The sequence below is a fragment of the Apodemus sylvaticus genome, chromosome 22 (assembly GCF_947179515.1).
Source record: "Apodemus sylvaticus chromosome 22, mApoSyl1.1, whole genome shotgun sequence".
Classification (NCBI taxonomy): domain Eukaryota; kingdom Metazoa; phylum Chordata; class Mammalia; order Rodentia; family Muridae; genus Apodemus; species Apodemus sylvaticus.
In genome coordinates, this window is record NC_067493.1 from 30,688,640 (window position 1) to 30,702,328 (window position 13,689).

At 38.8% G+C, this 13,689-nt stretch overlaps 1 protein-coding gene across 1 annotated transcript in view; it reads left to right on the top strand.

Annotated features, from left to right (window-relative positions):
* The window catches only part of LOC127672638 (cytochrome P450 3A9-like), a 203,018-nt gene extending 189,747 nt beyond the window's left edge, over positions 1-13,271 (top strand). The window contains exons 8-13 of the mRNA XM_052167940.1: positions 4,291-4,418; positions 5,162-5,228; positions 7,834-7,994; positions 9,079-9,305; positions 12,559-12,721; positions 13,194-13,271. Coding sequence (XP_052023900.1) covers positions 4,291-4,418; positions 5,162-5,228; positions 7,834-7,994; positions 9,079-9,305; positions 12,559-12,721; positions 13,194-13,271 — 824 coding nt within the window. The remainder of the gene's footprint in view (positions 1-4,290; positions 4,419-5,161; positions 5,229-7,833; positions 7,995-9,078; positions 9,306-12,558; positions 12,722-13,193) is intronic.
* The last annotated feature ends 418 nt before the right edge of the window (positions 13,272-13,689 follow it).

A 13,689-nucleotide genomic window follows, 5' to 3' on the forward strand; every position in this document is an offset into this window, starting at 1 on the left:
TGGCTGCTGGGAATTGAGCTCAGGATCTCAGGAAGAGCAGTCGGTGCTCTTACCTGCTGAGCCATCTCTCCAGCCCCCTTTCTTGCATTTTTGTGAACTTTATTTCACATATTTGACCCACTTCAATGAGCTGACTCTTGGCTTTCAGTGATTTTTAAAGATGTTCAGTAGTAAATATTGTCAGCTATCGAATCTTCTTGTCAACTCAGCAGCCCTGTACATTAGCCATCAACTTCCTAGCTTCTGCATATGTGAGCACCCAGCAGCTTAGTTTCTAATTTCCTGTAAATAGATTTGTATAATTTGTCACCTCTTATGTCTAGTTTCCTAATTTATTTTTCCATAATAATTGTTATGTTTTTTAAAGTCCCTTATATGCTAGAGGAATGGATCAGGTGTTGAAGTTTGTATGTCTCAATAGATGTTTCAGTATGTCCTTTCTTTTGGTGGCTGAATTTGTCAATGATGGCCATTTAGAATTTTTCAAATTGTTATTAATACTTTTGCTATAAATATTTTTATACAAGACTGAACAATAGTTTTCATTCTTTGTACATTTACTCAAGTGGAAATGATGAATTGTACAGTAATGTTTAATATACTTACTTAGTCTATAGAGATAGTTTAGTGGTTAAGAGCACTTGCTCTTCCAGAACACCCATGTTCATCTCTGGGATTTATATCAGACAACTCACAATCATTTGTAACACCACCTCCCGAGAATCCAGTACCTCTGGCATTCAAGGGCACCTTCACTCCCATGCATAAAACCACATGCAGACACACACACCTACATTTAATTAAAAATTATGAAAATAAATTGTAAAATTTTGATACATTTTTCTAATTCTAGAAGTACATTTAATCCAAATATAGAGTTGGTTCTTCTCAAAGAATGCTTTACATCTATAAACCAATTTTGCTCATTTTAAATTATATTGATGTTTTATTACACAGCAGAGCATCCTTGAGGTAAAATTTACTTAGATACAGCAATATAATTCTTAAATATTTATTTATTTCATTTTTTCAGTTGCTTGGTTCGGTGTATTATTATTTTGTGAGCATTCTGCAACCATGTTTACAAGTAATGTTAGTTTGCAGTTTTCTATATCAGAGAGATGTCAGTTTGATCATGGAATTAGAACGCTGTAAACCGAACAAGAATTCTGGAGATGTTCTACTTTTCTTCTGATTTTAGAAGTGGATGGGGAAGGGTTCTGATGTATGTATGGATTCTCTGTAAATACTTGGTAGTATTCACCACTGAAATCTTCTGGTCCTAGGTTATTCTTGTGGACTGCCTTCTATCATTAATTCTATCTCATTATGTCACAGGTCTATTATACAGTCAGTTTCTATGTTGTGTATATTTCTATGAATTTGTACATTCTTGCTAAATGATGTTTAAAAAAAGCTAAATGATGTAATTTAAGCAATCTTTCTTATCTTCCAATTGTTAATGGACTGCCTTAATAAGCTCTTGTATTTTTAATAACAGTATTATTACCCTAAAACCTTAACTTTATCAGTAGCAATCTGAGTCTTCACTCTATTTCTAGAACAATCCCAGCTAACATTTGCCAATCTGAAGATATTTTTGTGGTGGGGGAGGATATTTTATATATTTACATTTCAAATGTTATCCCCTTTCCTGGATTGCCCATTTAGAACCTCCTTCTCCAATTCCCCTTCCCCCTGCTTCATTGAGGATGCTCCCCCTCCCACCCACCCACTCCCACATCACCACCCTGGCATTCCCCTACACTGGGGAATCAAGCCTTCACAGGACCAAGGGCTTCTCCTATTTATGCCACATAATGCCATCCTCTGCTACATATGTGGCTGGAACAATAGGCCTTTCCATATGTGCTCTTTGGTTGGTGGTTTAGTCCCTGGGAGCTCTGGGGGTGGGGGCTGGTTGGTTGATATTGTTGTTCTTCCTATGGGGTTGCCAACCCCCTCAGCTCCTTCAGTCCTTTCTCTAACTCCTCCATTGGGGACCTGTCGTCAGTCCAATAGCTGGCCACAAGCATCCATCTCTGTATTTGTCAGCCTGTGGCAGAGCCTCTCTGGAGACAGCTATAACAGGCTCCTGTCAACAAGCACTTCTTGGCATCTGCAATAGTGTCTGGGTTTGATGTCTGTATATGGGATGGATCCCCAGGAGGGGACAGTCTCTGGATTACCTTTCCCTGAAGATATTATTAAAGAAGCATATCTTGCTGTTTTCCTCTATGTTTTTGTTTTATTTTATTTCATTAGTTTCTTCTTTGATCATCACCCCCTCTCTGCCTGAAGTATATTTTCCCTTCTCTCTTTTTTTACTTTTTTAATTTATTTTACCTCTTCACTTTACATCCCACTCACTGCCACTCTCCTACAGTCCATCCCACTTGTCCTTCCCTCTGAGTGGGTGAGGGCCCCTGGGAATACCCTCACCCTCCCACATCATGTCTTTGTGAGGCTAAGTGCTGCCTCTCCCACTGAAGCCAGACATAGCATCCCAGCTAGAAAACATATCCCACATACAGTCAACAGTTATTGGGATAGCCCTAGCTCCAGTTGTTCAGAACCCACATGAAGACGAAGCTGTACATCTGTTGCATATGTGTGGGGAGGCATAGGTCCAGCACATGTATACGTTTTGGTTGGTGGTTCAAACTCTGAGAGTTCCAAAAGTTCGGGTTAGTTGATGTTATTTCTCTTCCTGTGGAGTTCCTATACCCTTCAGAATCCACAATCTTTCCTCTTATTCTTCCATAAGAGTCCCCAACCTCCATCCACTGTTTGGCTGTGGGTGTCTGCATCTGAATCAGATGCTGGGAGGAACCTTTGTCAGAGGAACACCATGCTGGAAGCATAACAGAGTATCATTAATAGTTTCAGAGGTTGGTGCTTTCCCCTGGGATGGGTCTCATGTTGAGCCAGCTATTAGTTGGCCATTCCCTCAGCCTCTGCTCCATTCCCTATCCCTGTTTTTATTGTAGATAGGATAAATTTGAAGTCAAAAGTTGGATTGGTGTCTCCATCACTCCACTGAGGTCCCTACCTGGCTACATGAGATGGTCTCTCCAGATTCCATACCCCAAATGCTGTGAGTCACAGCAATGTCACCCCAATTGACTCTTGGGCACCTCTTGCATCCCATGTTTCTGTCTCATCCTGGAGATGATCCCCACCTCTACACCCCTGTCTGTTGCAGATTTCCATTCATTCTCATGGCCAACTGGACATCTCTCCAGTCCCTGTCCCACCACACTCCTGATCATAAACTCTCCCAGCCCATCCCTCCTCTTCCCCTCTCCCTCCCAGTTTCCTCCTTCCATCTGTTTCTTATGACCATTTTATTCTTCCTTCTGAGTGAAATTCAAGCATCATTATTTGTGTCTTGTTTAACTTCTTTGTGTCTGTGAAATATAGCATAGGTAGCCTGTATTTTATGGCTAATGTCCACTTAATAGGTGAATACATACCATGCATGTCCCTTTGGAACTGGGCTACCTCACTCAGGATGATATTCTCAAGTTTCCACAATTTAGCTGCACAATTCCACAAAAACTAATGATGTCTTTGTTTTCAATATCTAAATAATATTCCATTGTGTAGATGTATCACATTTTCTTTATCCATTCTTCAGTTCAACATCAAGATTGTTTCTAGTTTGTAGCTATTATTAATAAAGGTGTTATGAATATAGCTGAGAAATTGTCTTGTGGGAGAGTGGAATATCTTGGCCCAGGAGTGGTATAGCCAGGTCTTGAGGTAGACATATTTCCACATTGTTTGAAATAGGTGTTCACTGACTTAGAACTTCAACAAGCAGGATGGACTATGTGGCCATCAAGTTTCCAAGAAATAATTGTTTCCATCTCTCATGTTGCCACTGCTGAGCCACTGCACTTGGCTTTTACCTTGAATTTTGGGAACTGAACACAGATCCTCACATTTGCAAGGCAAGCTCATCACGCACTGAGCCATCTCTTCACCCCTAAAAGCTCTTTCTTGAACACTATTAACTGCAACACTCGACTAAACGTTGATTTATTCTAACAGACATTAGTCTTGCATTTAAAGATGACAACAGGTGACACTAATATCACTGATATGTTGGTAACATAAACTGACTTGCCCTTTTCCAGCCAATGGTCTGGAACCTGAACAATAACACAGAAGGAATGCATTTTGGTTGACATCCTGATGACTTTTGTTGTTCTGAGTGTCAGACTAAATGTAATTATTCCAGGTAAATTTTGTATTTTCTTCATGATTTCTTCTTTTCTCCTCTAGTACTCTTTCCATTCCTTACCCCAGTTTTTGAAGCACTTGAAATAACCGTGTTTCCAAAAGATGTTATGAGGTTTTTTAGAACTTCTGTAGAACAAATGAAAAAGAACCGCATGCAAGAAAAAGTAAAGGTAATAGCTGGTCACAAAATGATATTCATTTGTTGACGGTGTTAATATGAATGCGAGTATACATTTGCTCGATATAATTTTTAAAAATAGACAAGGTTAAGAACATGGAAATGAGCTGGGTGGTGGTAGCACACGTCTTTAATCCCAGAACCCAGGAGGCAGAGGCAGGCAGATTTCTGAGTTCAAGGCCAGCCTGGTCTACAAAGTAAGTTCTAGGACAGCCAGGGCTACACAGAGAAGCCCTGTCTCAAAAAACCAAAAACAAAAAGGAACATGGAAATGTTTATATTTTGAAAAAACTGAAGCATTGGGAATAGAGATATTAAATAAGCCAAGGAGAAAATATTTAAAAATAAATGAGAAATAATATGACTGATATGGCATGAAATAAATGTTTTTGAGATGAGAACTTTACATGCCAAAAAACCCTTGCATACAATCTGTGAGGATGTAAATTAGTTAGGAGTATTTTGGAAAATTCCAATTATGGATATATTTCAGGTTAGGACCATATACATGGGTTGAAAAACGCGTCATCCTTGAATAGTGGTTCAAGTTGTCATGGGTATATCACTCAATCCTATCCTAGAGTTGTGTATTGGGAACAGAATTTATGGCTTTAATGTTGGATCAGGAGGTCCCAATGTTGCAACCATTATAAATGGCTCATTTCTTCAAAGATTAAGATCTGTGATATTAGTTCATACAACTGACTTTGCACCTTTCAAAATATTTTCTTTCAGCAAAGATTAGATTTTCTTCAGCTGATGATAAACTCCCAGAGTTCTGGAGACAGAGAGTCTGATCAAGGTAAGCAAAGATTGGGTCAAATGTACGGACAAGCAACCACAAATTCAGATATGTGTTCTGGAAATAAGATGCTTTCCATGGAGATGAACAGTCTGTAAATTATGGAATACTGTTTTTGAATATTATATATACTGCCAGAATAAATTTCTACAAGCACAGTATTGTCACTGTGTTCAAAGCCTGAAAGGTAGTAATAGCTTATGATTCAGACTATGATTAGAAGTCATCAGTGGTCATTGGATCTTGTGCCACAGAACAAAATCTCATTCTCGTCTACAACCTCTGAGTCAGAAGCTTTGCCTGGAGATTTGCATCTAGACATCCAGTGAGCAGGCATACCCCAAAGTGATTATAGTCCCTGGAAACACGAGGTGCTATTCTACCCAGACGTTGATTTATAGTCGAGCTTTGATTTCCTGTCTAGTTCATAAAAGAATTAGTGGAGAAAGCCTGGGTACCACACACATATTCCGTTCTTTTCAATTCTTTCCCTACTTAATTTTTCATCATGGATAGCTTTTGGGAAAAACATTGCAGTGATAGTTGAAGAATAATGGCTTTTTAATTCTACCAGGTCCTGTGCAGCTGTAATCCCATTATAAAGAAGAGACATATGGCTCTCTTTTTTTTACTTCTTCATTTCTCTCGCTTTCTTCCTGCCTCTCCCACATGTTTCTCTCTTCTCTCTCTCTCTCTCTCTCTCTCTCTCTCTCTCTCTCTCTCTCTCTCTCTCTCTCTCTCTCTCTCTCTCTCCAACATAATTATACATTAAACCTGTTCCTTTACCATAGATATTTATTTTGACACACAGATTCAATTACATTTGTCTAGCATAGAAGCACTTTCATTTGAACTTCTAAATCTTTTCTTAGGCCAAAGAAATGAAATGTTAATTTTTTTAGAACTTAGCAGTATTGTGTCCCTACTTATCTGCCATATCAGACAGCAGGGTTCTGAGGTTTTTGCCTCCATACTCTACTTTCATGGATTAGTTATTTTCTTGTTGCTGTGAGAAGATATATGACATTCAGAAATCAAAAGGAAGGAGGGTTTAATTTGACTTGTGGTTCAAGCTGATCCCTCATTCATTTTTGGAGACTTAACAACACATGGGACTAGGCATGATCACAGAAAGTGCCTACAGTGGCCAGGAAGTGTGGCCAGGCAACCAAACCTCAAGGTCCCATCCCAGTGACCCACATCATCCAAAAAGGCTACAACCTTCACAAGCATTACCACCATCTAGGGACCAAGTGTTTAGACAGATGAGCTTGATGAAGTACATTTATTAGAATATGGTCAGTCACCACCCAGTAGCTTCTTATTTGGCATAATTAATATTTATCATCATTAATTTGGGAAGGCTAGTAATCCTTGCTTATCAATTGAAACTGTTCAGAAATATATTGAACCTCATAAAAGCTCTTAATTTGATTTGAAAAATATAAATGTGTATTTCAACTACACTGATGCTGTGAGTCCACAGACTATACTCTGAGTATCTTTAATACCATTGTCTCAGGTGATTTAAAGTATATTTACTTCTCAGATCTGTTAATGTCCATATACTCAAGCCTTCATATTGAATGCTCACTCAAAGTAGATTCAGCTATATTTTGCCCAGAACTATTTAATTTGTCCTAAGGAAGAATATTAGTCCCTATGTTATTTTTAATAATAGAATTCCAGGGACTGACTAGGTGCCTCCAGGGTTAAGAACTGTTACTCCACAGGCAAAAGAACTTCAGTTTGAATTTCCCCAGCACCCACATAAAAAAGCCAAATGTACCTGGACATCTTTGTAACCCCAGCATTTGAGAGCAGAGATCAGAGAATCCTAAAGATTTTTGCCTAACCAGTACAGCTGAGAGAGCAAACTTCCAGGTCAGTAAAAGACCCTATTGCAAGGAAATAACACAAAGACATACAAGATCATAGTGACATGGAAGTATGAACTTTGGCCAGTTAAGTATCCTGATAATCAGCTCTGTTGATGTCTGCAAAGCATCCTGATTTTGACCCCACACCATGAATCACATGAATATACCCCCCACACACACACACATACACACACACACCACTCACATAGATACTATATTCACCCATACATGCCATACATATATACCACATTCACGCATATACCATACTCACACACATACCACACTCATACACATTCACATACACTCTCATATACTCATACATACACCACTCATACATTCATACATACACATACACACAAACACCAAATATAGCACACATACACAAGCACACATACACTGAATATACCACATATACACAAACACTCACATGGTTTTTATGGCTTGCTCCTCATCAAACCATGTTTTATACTCAACTCTCTCACCTAAAATCTTATGACCTGGTGTGATGGAATGGTTCAACAGATAAAGACACTTGCTTCCAAGTCAAAGACCTGAGTTCAAACTCCAAGACCCAAATAGTAGTGAAAAACTCACACTTGCAAGGTTTCCTCTCTTCTAAACACAAAACTGACTTCTAGCTTTGGCATGCTAGAATCTACACACACATTGAATCCATCCATCAATGTTCAGATAAATGAAACAAATTGTACTTCCTTTCCCTCCAGGTTTATCTGACCTGGAGATTGTGGCTCAGTCCATTTTCTTTATTTTTGCCGGCTATGAGACCACTAGCAGTGCTCTTTCCTTTGCTTTGTATTTGCTGGCCACTCATCCTGATGTCCAGAAGAAACTGCAGGATGAAATTGATGCAGCTCTGCCCAATAAGGTGAGGGGAAGGGACCTGGAGAGGGCAGTGGGAAGAAGTATTGACACAAATGGTTTCTAATCACATCTAGTGAGAAATTTCAACAAATTTATTAGTTTCTTCACCATCTTTATTTAAGAAGGTTCTGAAAAGAAAAATTGATGAGAAACAGGCATCAGATGCTGATATTAGTAAAAAAAAAAAAAATCTTGGTAGACAAATGATGGTATAGATTTTTCCATTAACTATCACCAAAAATTACCGAGAAACATTCACAAGCCAGAGTAGCAAGGATTTATGAGCACTAATTAGTCACATCTCTGGATGGTCAATTCTTTTGATGTCATGCACTGTACTGTTACTTGCTGTTGGCTGAGTGTGACTGGCCTTGGTTGAGCTGAGCTAGGCAGATGGATTTGGTGCAACCACACATATCTATTTCCACTAATAGGTGACCCCTGACTTATACTCTTAACTCTACAGTATGTTCAGTCCAAAAATCCCATAAAGAACTGGGAGGCCATAAGTGTGAGGTTGTCTCGTCTCAGGAGTGGTCTGTCTGACTTATCATTCTCTTCAGGCTTCAGTTACAGTTATGGAGGTTCTGATATCCTCTTCTGTCCCCCCAAAGCACAAGAACTCGCATGCACAAATCTCAACACAGATAGATACAAATAAATAAAAATAATTTTTAAAAAAATAGAAATTTGTCCTTGTCTATATTTTGTAGACTTTCATATACATGTGTAGCTTCTCTGTGTAAAGTAACCCTAACTGTGGCATGTTGTTATGTAATTGTTATTATTTATTAATAGCATCATTGACATGAGAAAGAAAAAGGAGTACATGATAATTTTAAGGATTATCTTTTTAAGGATAATTTTAAAAATATCCTTCTCAATGGAATATTGAACGGGTCGAAGGATATGAGTTATTAAAATGCTCCATCCAGGCTGTGTTTTTATCAAAAGGAATTATTCTATGGAAGTCCGAATAAAACCCCACAGCAGTACCTTGTAGATGAAAATTAACTCTATCCTTCTACCTCCCATTCCCTCCTTCTCTCTTCCCCTCTCTTCCTCCCTCTTCCTTCCCACCCCTCCAGACACCTGTAACCTATGATGTCCTGGCAGAGATGGAATACCTGGACATGGTGGTGAATGAAACTCTCAGATTGTATCCAGTTGGTGGAAGACTGGAGAGGGTCTGTAAGAAAGATGTTGAAATCAATGGAGTGTTCATTCCCAAAGGGACTGTGGTGATGGTACCAACTTTTGCTCTTCACAAAGATCCTAAGTGCTGGCCAGAGCCTGAGGAGTTTTGCCCTGAAAGGTACAAAGATGTGGGAAATAGAAACTACCCCAAGCCAGACTAGTCCAAGCATGATGTGTTGTCTCTTGGTATTGAATTAATGTTTGTAGCAACAACAGTCTGTCTCTCTGTCTGCCTGCCTGCCTGCCTGCCTGTCTGCCTATGTAAACTTTTAGGAAGGCATAGCATCTGCCATAATTTCCTTAGCACTATCTCTTTTAATATATTGTGCTTTTCATTCATCTCGGGTTTTTTCTTTCCATTTCCATTAGCTGTTCTATCACCTATAGAGAGCATTTGAGTCTCCCATTTCACTAGAGTTTGCCTCCTAGATATTCTACTATGGCTGTAATAGTTTTGCTGTATATCTGGAGGTCCTTCTCCCTTATGATTAGAGCAACCCTGCTAAGGACAGAGGAACCCATGGGCCCTCACATTCTTGTCTGTAGCTGTCATCCTACCAGCTCCCTTACTAGCCCTTCTAAGGTTATGCCACATATTTGTCTAGAAGCCTTTATACGTGGCTCAATTTTGGAGCTAAAGTCAGGCTAAGGTTTGAGTCTTAAGAGAATGGGAATTTAGAAATGTGGCTAAGCAAGTCAGAGGACCTATTATCTAGATATGTACTGACCCTAACTGTATACTTTATGCTCTCAGAGTCCATGTCTTAGTGGTTGTGGCAAGCCTATTGCCACTATAATAGTCTTAGTGATTGTGGCATGCCTATTGCCACCATAATATTTACCAAGTTAGTCAATTGACATTGATCTATTCGAGATGACTTCTGTGTTCCATCCAGTCTCAGCAATCCCACCTCCTATAGTAATGTGACTATAAAAGAACAAACTACCAAGTATATTTATTTTTGATTTCTTTAAAGTGAAACGGGTATTACATGCCTACTTTGTATGAAGAACTACTCTAAACACTGATAAAATCTAAATATTAATATAGGTCTAATATAAGAATGTTTGACAAATATAAAACAGTAATATATAGACATTAATATACACTCCAAATGGAACTCTTTGTGCCCAGCAACCATTCACTGGTGTCAGCTGTTACACATTCAACTTCCATATTCTTTCTCTGTCTAAACTATCCATGTGGTGTGAGTATGTGTGTGTGTTTGTGTGTGTGTGTGTGTATGTGTGTGTATAAGAAACATGTTTGTGAATAACATATCATCCTACTTCCTTTCTTATTGTGTATTTAAGTCAACTATTTTAACAAAATATACAATGTCACCCTACTTTGTAATGTCATTATCCAAGTTTTGGTACATATGCTTTCTTGAGTATAAAATTCTAGAGGGGTAGACACATTTTAATTGAAATATTTCACAATTTTCTTCAATATAAAAATTATAACTGGGTTAAAAATAAATAACCATATTACAATTGTCACCTTCCTCAAATCATTATTCTTCTCTTAAATATTTAAATAGAATCAAATTCAATTATTATTTTCTTAAAATATTTGACTTAAATATTCAGTAATAAAGTAAGGGAAGTAGGATGAACCAAACAAAGAAGAAACAGAAGCAGAATTAAACAAAGGGAGAAAGGAGGAAAAAGGAGAAAGAAAGGAGAAGAGGGGAGGAGAAAAAGAAATGGAAGATGGAGAATAAAAGGAGGGAAGCTGGGAGGAAGAGAGAAAAGATCTGGGAAAAAAGAAAGACAGGGAATGTAGTTGAAAGGAAAGGAATAATCGAGAGGTGAGGAGAGAATCATAGAGTGAAAGGGAACAAACTTTCAATAATTGTAGACATTATATCCTCTGAGCCCAATGGGCAGTGAACAATAGAGGTACTGAAGCCAAGACTTGCTTTCCTTTCATTGGTCTTGTTTCTTAAACTATGTGTGGTGGACCATTCCTTTAATCCCAGCACTTGGGAGTCAAAAGCAGGTAGATCTGTGAGTTTGAGGCCAACTTGTGCTACACAGAGAGTGTCAGACCAGCCATGGCTCCCTACTACAACCTTGTATCAAAACAGATTGATGATAGATAGATAGATAGATAGATAGATAGATAGATAGATAGATAGATAGATAGATAGATAGATAGATAGATGGATGGATGGATGGATGGATGGATGGATGGATGGATGGATGGATGGATGGATGGGAGGATGGGTGGGTGGGTGGGTGGATGGATGGATGGATGGATGGATGGATGGATGGATGGATGGATAGATAGATAGATAGATAGATAGATAGATAGATAGATAGATAGATAGAAAATAAATATTTTGAACAGCATTCTAGATACAGGTAAAATCATCTCCATGATAAAGGGAAGGAGAGAGGCCTGTAACCTACAACTTGTATAGTATATCACACACTCCAAGGCCTAGGTAATATCACAGAAGAGGGGGGTGACAGACTATAGTGGCTAGAGGTTTGGCAAGTGTGCTATAAAATGTCTTCTGGAGATGGCATGGCTGTTTCATCATAACTGCAAGGAATTTGTAACAACCTGTAAAAGACGTGAACACAATAAAAAAAATGAGTAATGAAAGCAGGAGGACTACTTTGGAAGAATGGATCAAAAGAAATAGGATCATAATGTGTTGTATATAACTAAAAAAAACCCTACCAAAAAGCCCCAGCAAGATTTTTTTATACTACTAGCATTTTTAATTCACTTTACATCCCAATTACTGCAACCATTCCTTTCTCCCCTCACACAGTCTCTCCCTCTCCCCCTACCCCTTTCTCCTCTGAAAGGGTGGAAGCCATCCTTTGGATATCTCCTTACCCTGACACATGAAGTGTTTGTAGGGCTAGGCCCATACTCTCCCACTAAGGCGAGACAAAACAGTGCAGTTAGGAGAACAGATTTCACAGACAGGCAATAGCTTTAAGGATGGCCCCTACTCCAGTTGTTGGGGGACCCACGTGAAGTCCATGCACCATATCTGTTACATATGTGCAGGCAGGCCTACGTCCAGCCTGTGAATGCTCTTTGATTGGTGCTTCAGTCTCTGAAAGCCTCAAGGCTCCAGGTTAGCTAACTCTGTTGGCCTTCCTCTGGAGTTCCTATCTCTTTTATGGCCCTCAATTATCCCCCCACCCCTTACATAAGACTCCCCAAATCCAATGTCTAGCTGTGTGTCTCTGCATCTGTTTTAGTCTGCTGGTGGTGCTGAATATAGGTATCTAAGAAATATCAAAGAAGTGGCAGTTGTGGAGACTGTGCATTAGATCTTCATCTAAGATAAGTTAATAACTTATAATAACATATAATAACTTATCATAACCTGTGGGACCAGGTTCAGCAAGAAAAATCAGGACAGGATCAATCCTTACACGTACCTGCCCTTTGGGAACGGACCCAGGAACTGCATTGGCATGAGGTTTGCTCTCATGAACATGAAAGTTGCTCTTGTCAGAGTCCTGCAGAACTTCTCCTTCCAACCTTGTAAGGAAACTCAGGTCAGTGTAATGTCTCAATAAGTCACATGTAGTTTGGTATGTTAATTGGGGGCATCTATATGCAGAGAAATGTATGCTTGGTTGCTTTTTAATTTATTCTATGAGCCAAGCAACTACTTTTGTGAAATCTGTTGAGGCATAAGTTTTTCAGTTTAGAAACTGTATCTTTTGCTTTTTAAAAAAAATAATAAATAAAATAAATAAAAAATAAAACAGGACAATTTTCTAAATTCAGAGGCTGGAGAGTAGTTCATTCAGGGAAATATCTGCATTGTAAGCATGAATATCCAAGTTTTATCCTTGAAGCCCAAATTTTTAAAAACGTGTATGGCTCCTAAAGAACAATACTGAGGAAAGAGTAGTTTTCATGTGCTTATGTGTCATATTCATCCTTAATGAATCTATTTCTTGCTTCTGTGCTTGGTGACACCTCATTGTTTGGACCTCACTGTGCTTTATGCAACTGTTGCAGATTCCCTTAAAACTAAGAAAGAAAGGATTTTTTCAACCAGAAAAACCCATCATTCTAAGGGCTGTATCAAGAGATTGAACCATATGTGACTTGACATATGGAACTTGACATTGCACCTACTGTAACACAGTGTCTCAGGGCACCAGAAGCCAACTCATTTGTGAAGAAAGTGCAGAAATGAAGATGGGATTGATTCTCTTCATCTACGGGGGACTCTGGGCCTTCACCAAGCTGCTCACTTCCTCTAGTCACCAAAGTTCAACAATCACATGCTTCCCAAAATAGACAAAAGCAAGAGTACTTTGTGTGTATGTTTTTATTTCAGTGTATTTTACTTTGGATTTGGTTAGATTGAGTTAGCTGGTTCATTGTTTTGGAAACAGTGTCACATTTACCCCAGGCAGGATTTGAACTCACTACATACCAGTGGATATCCTGGAGCCCTTTATACCACCTTCCAAATGCTGAATTATAGTTCTGCACTACTCAGCTCAGC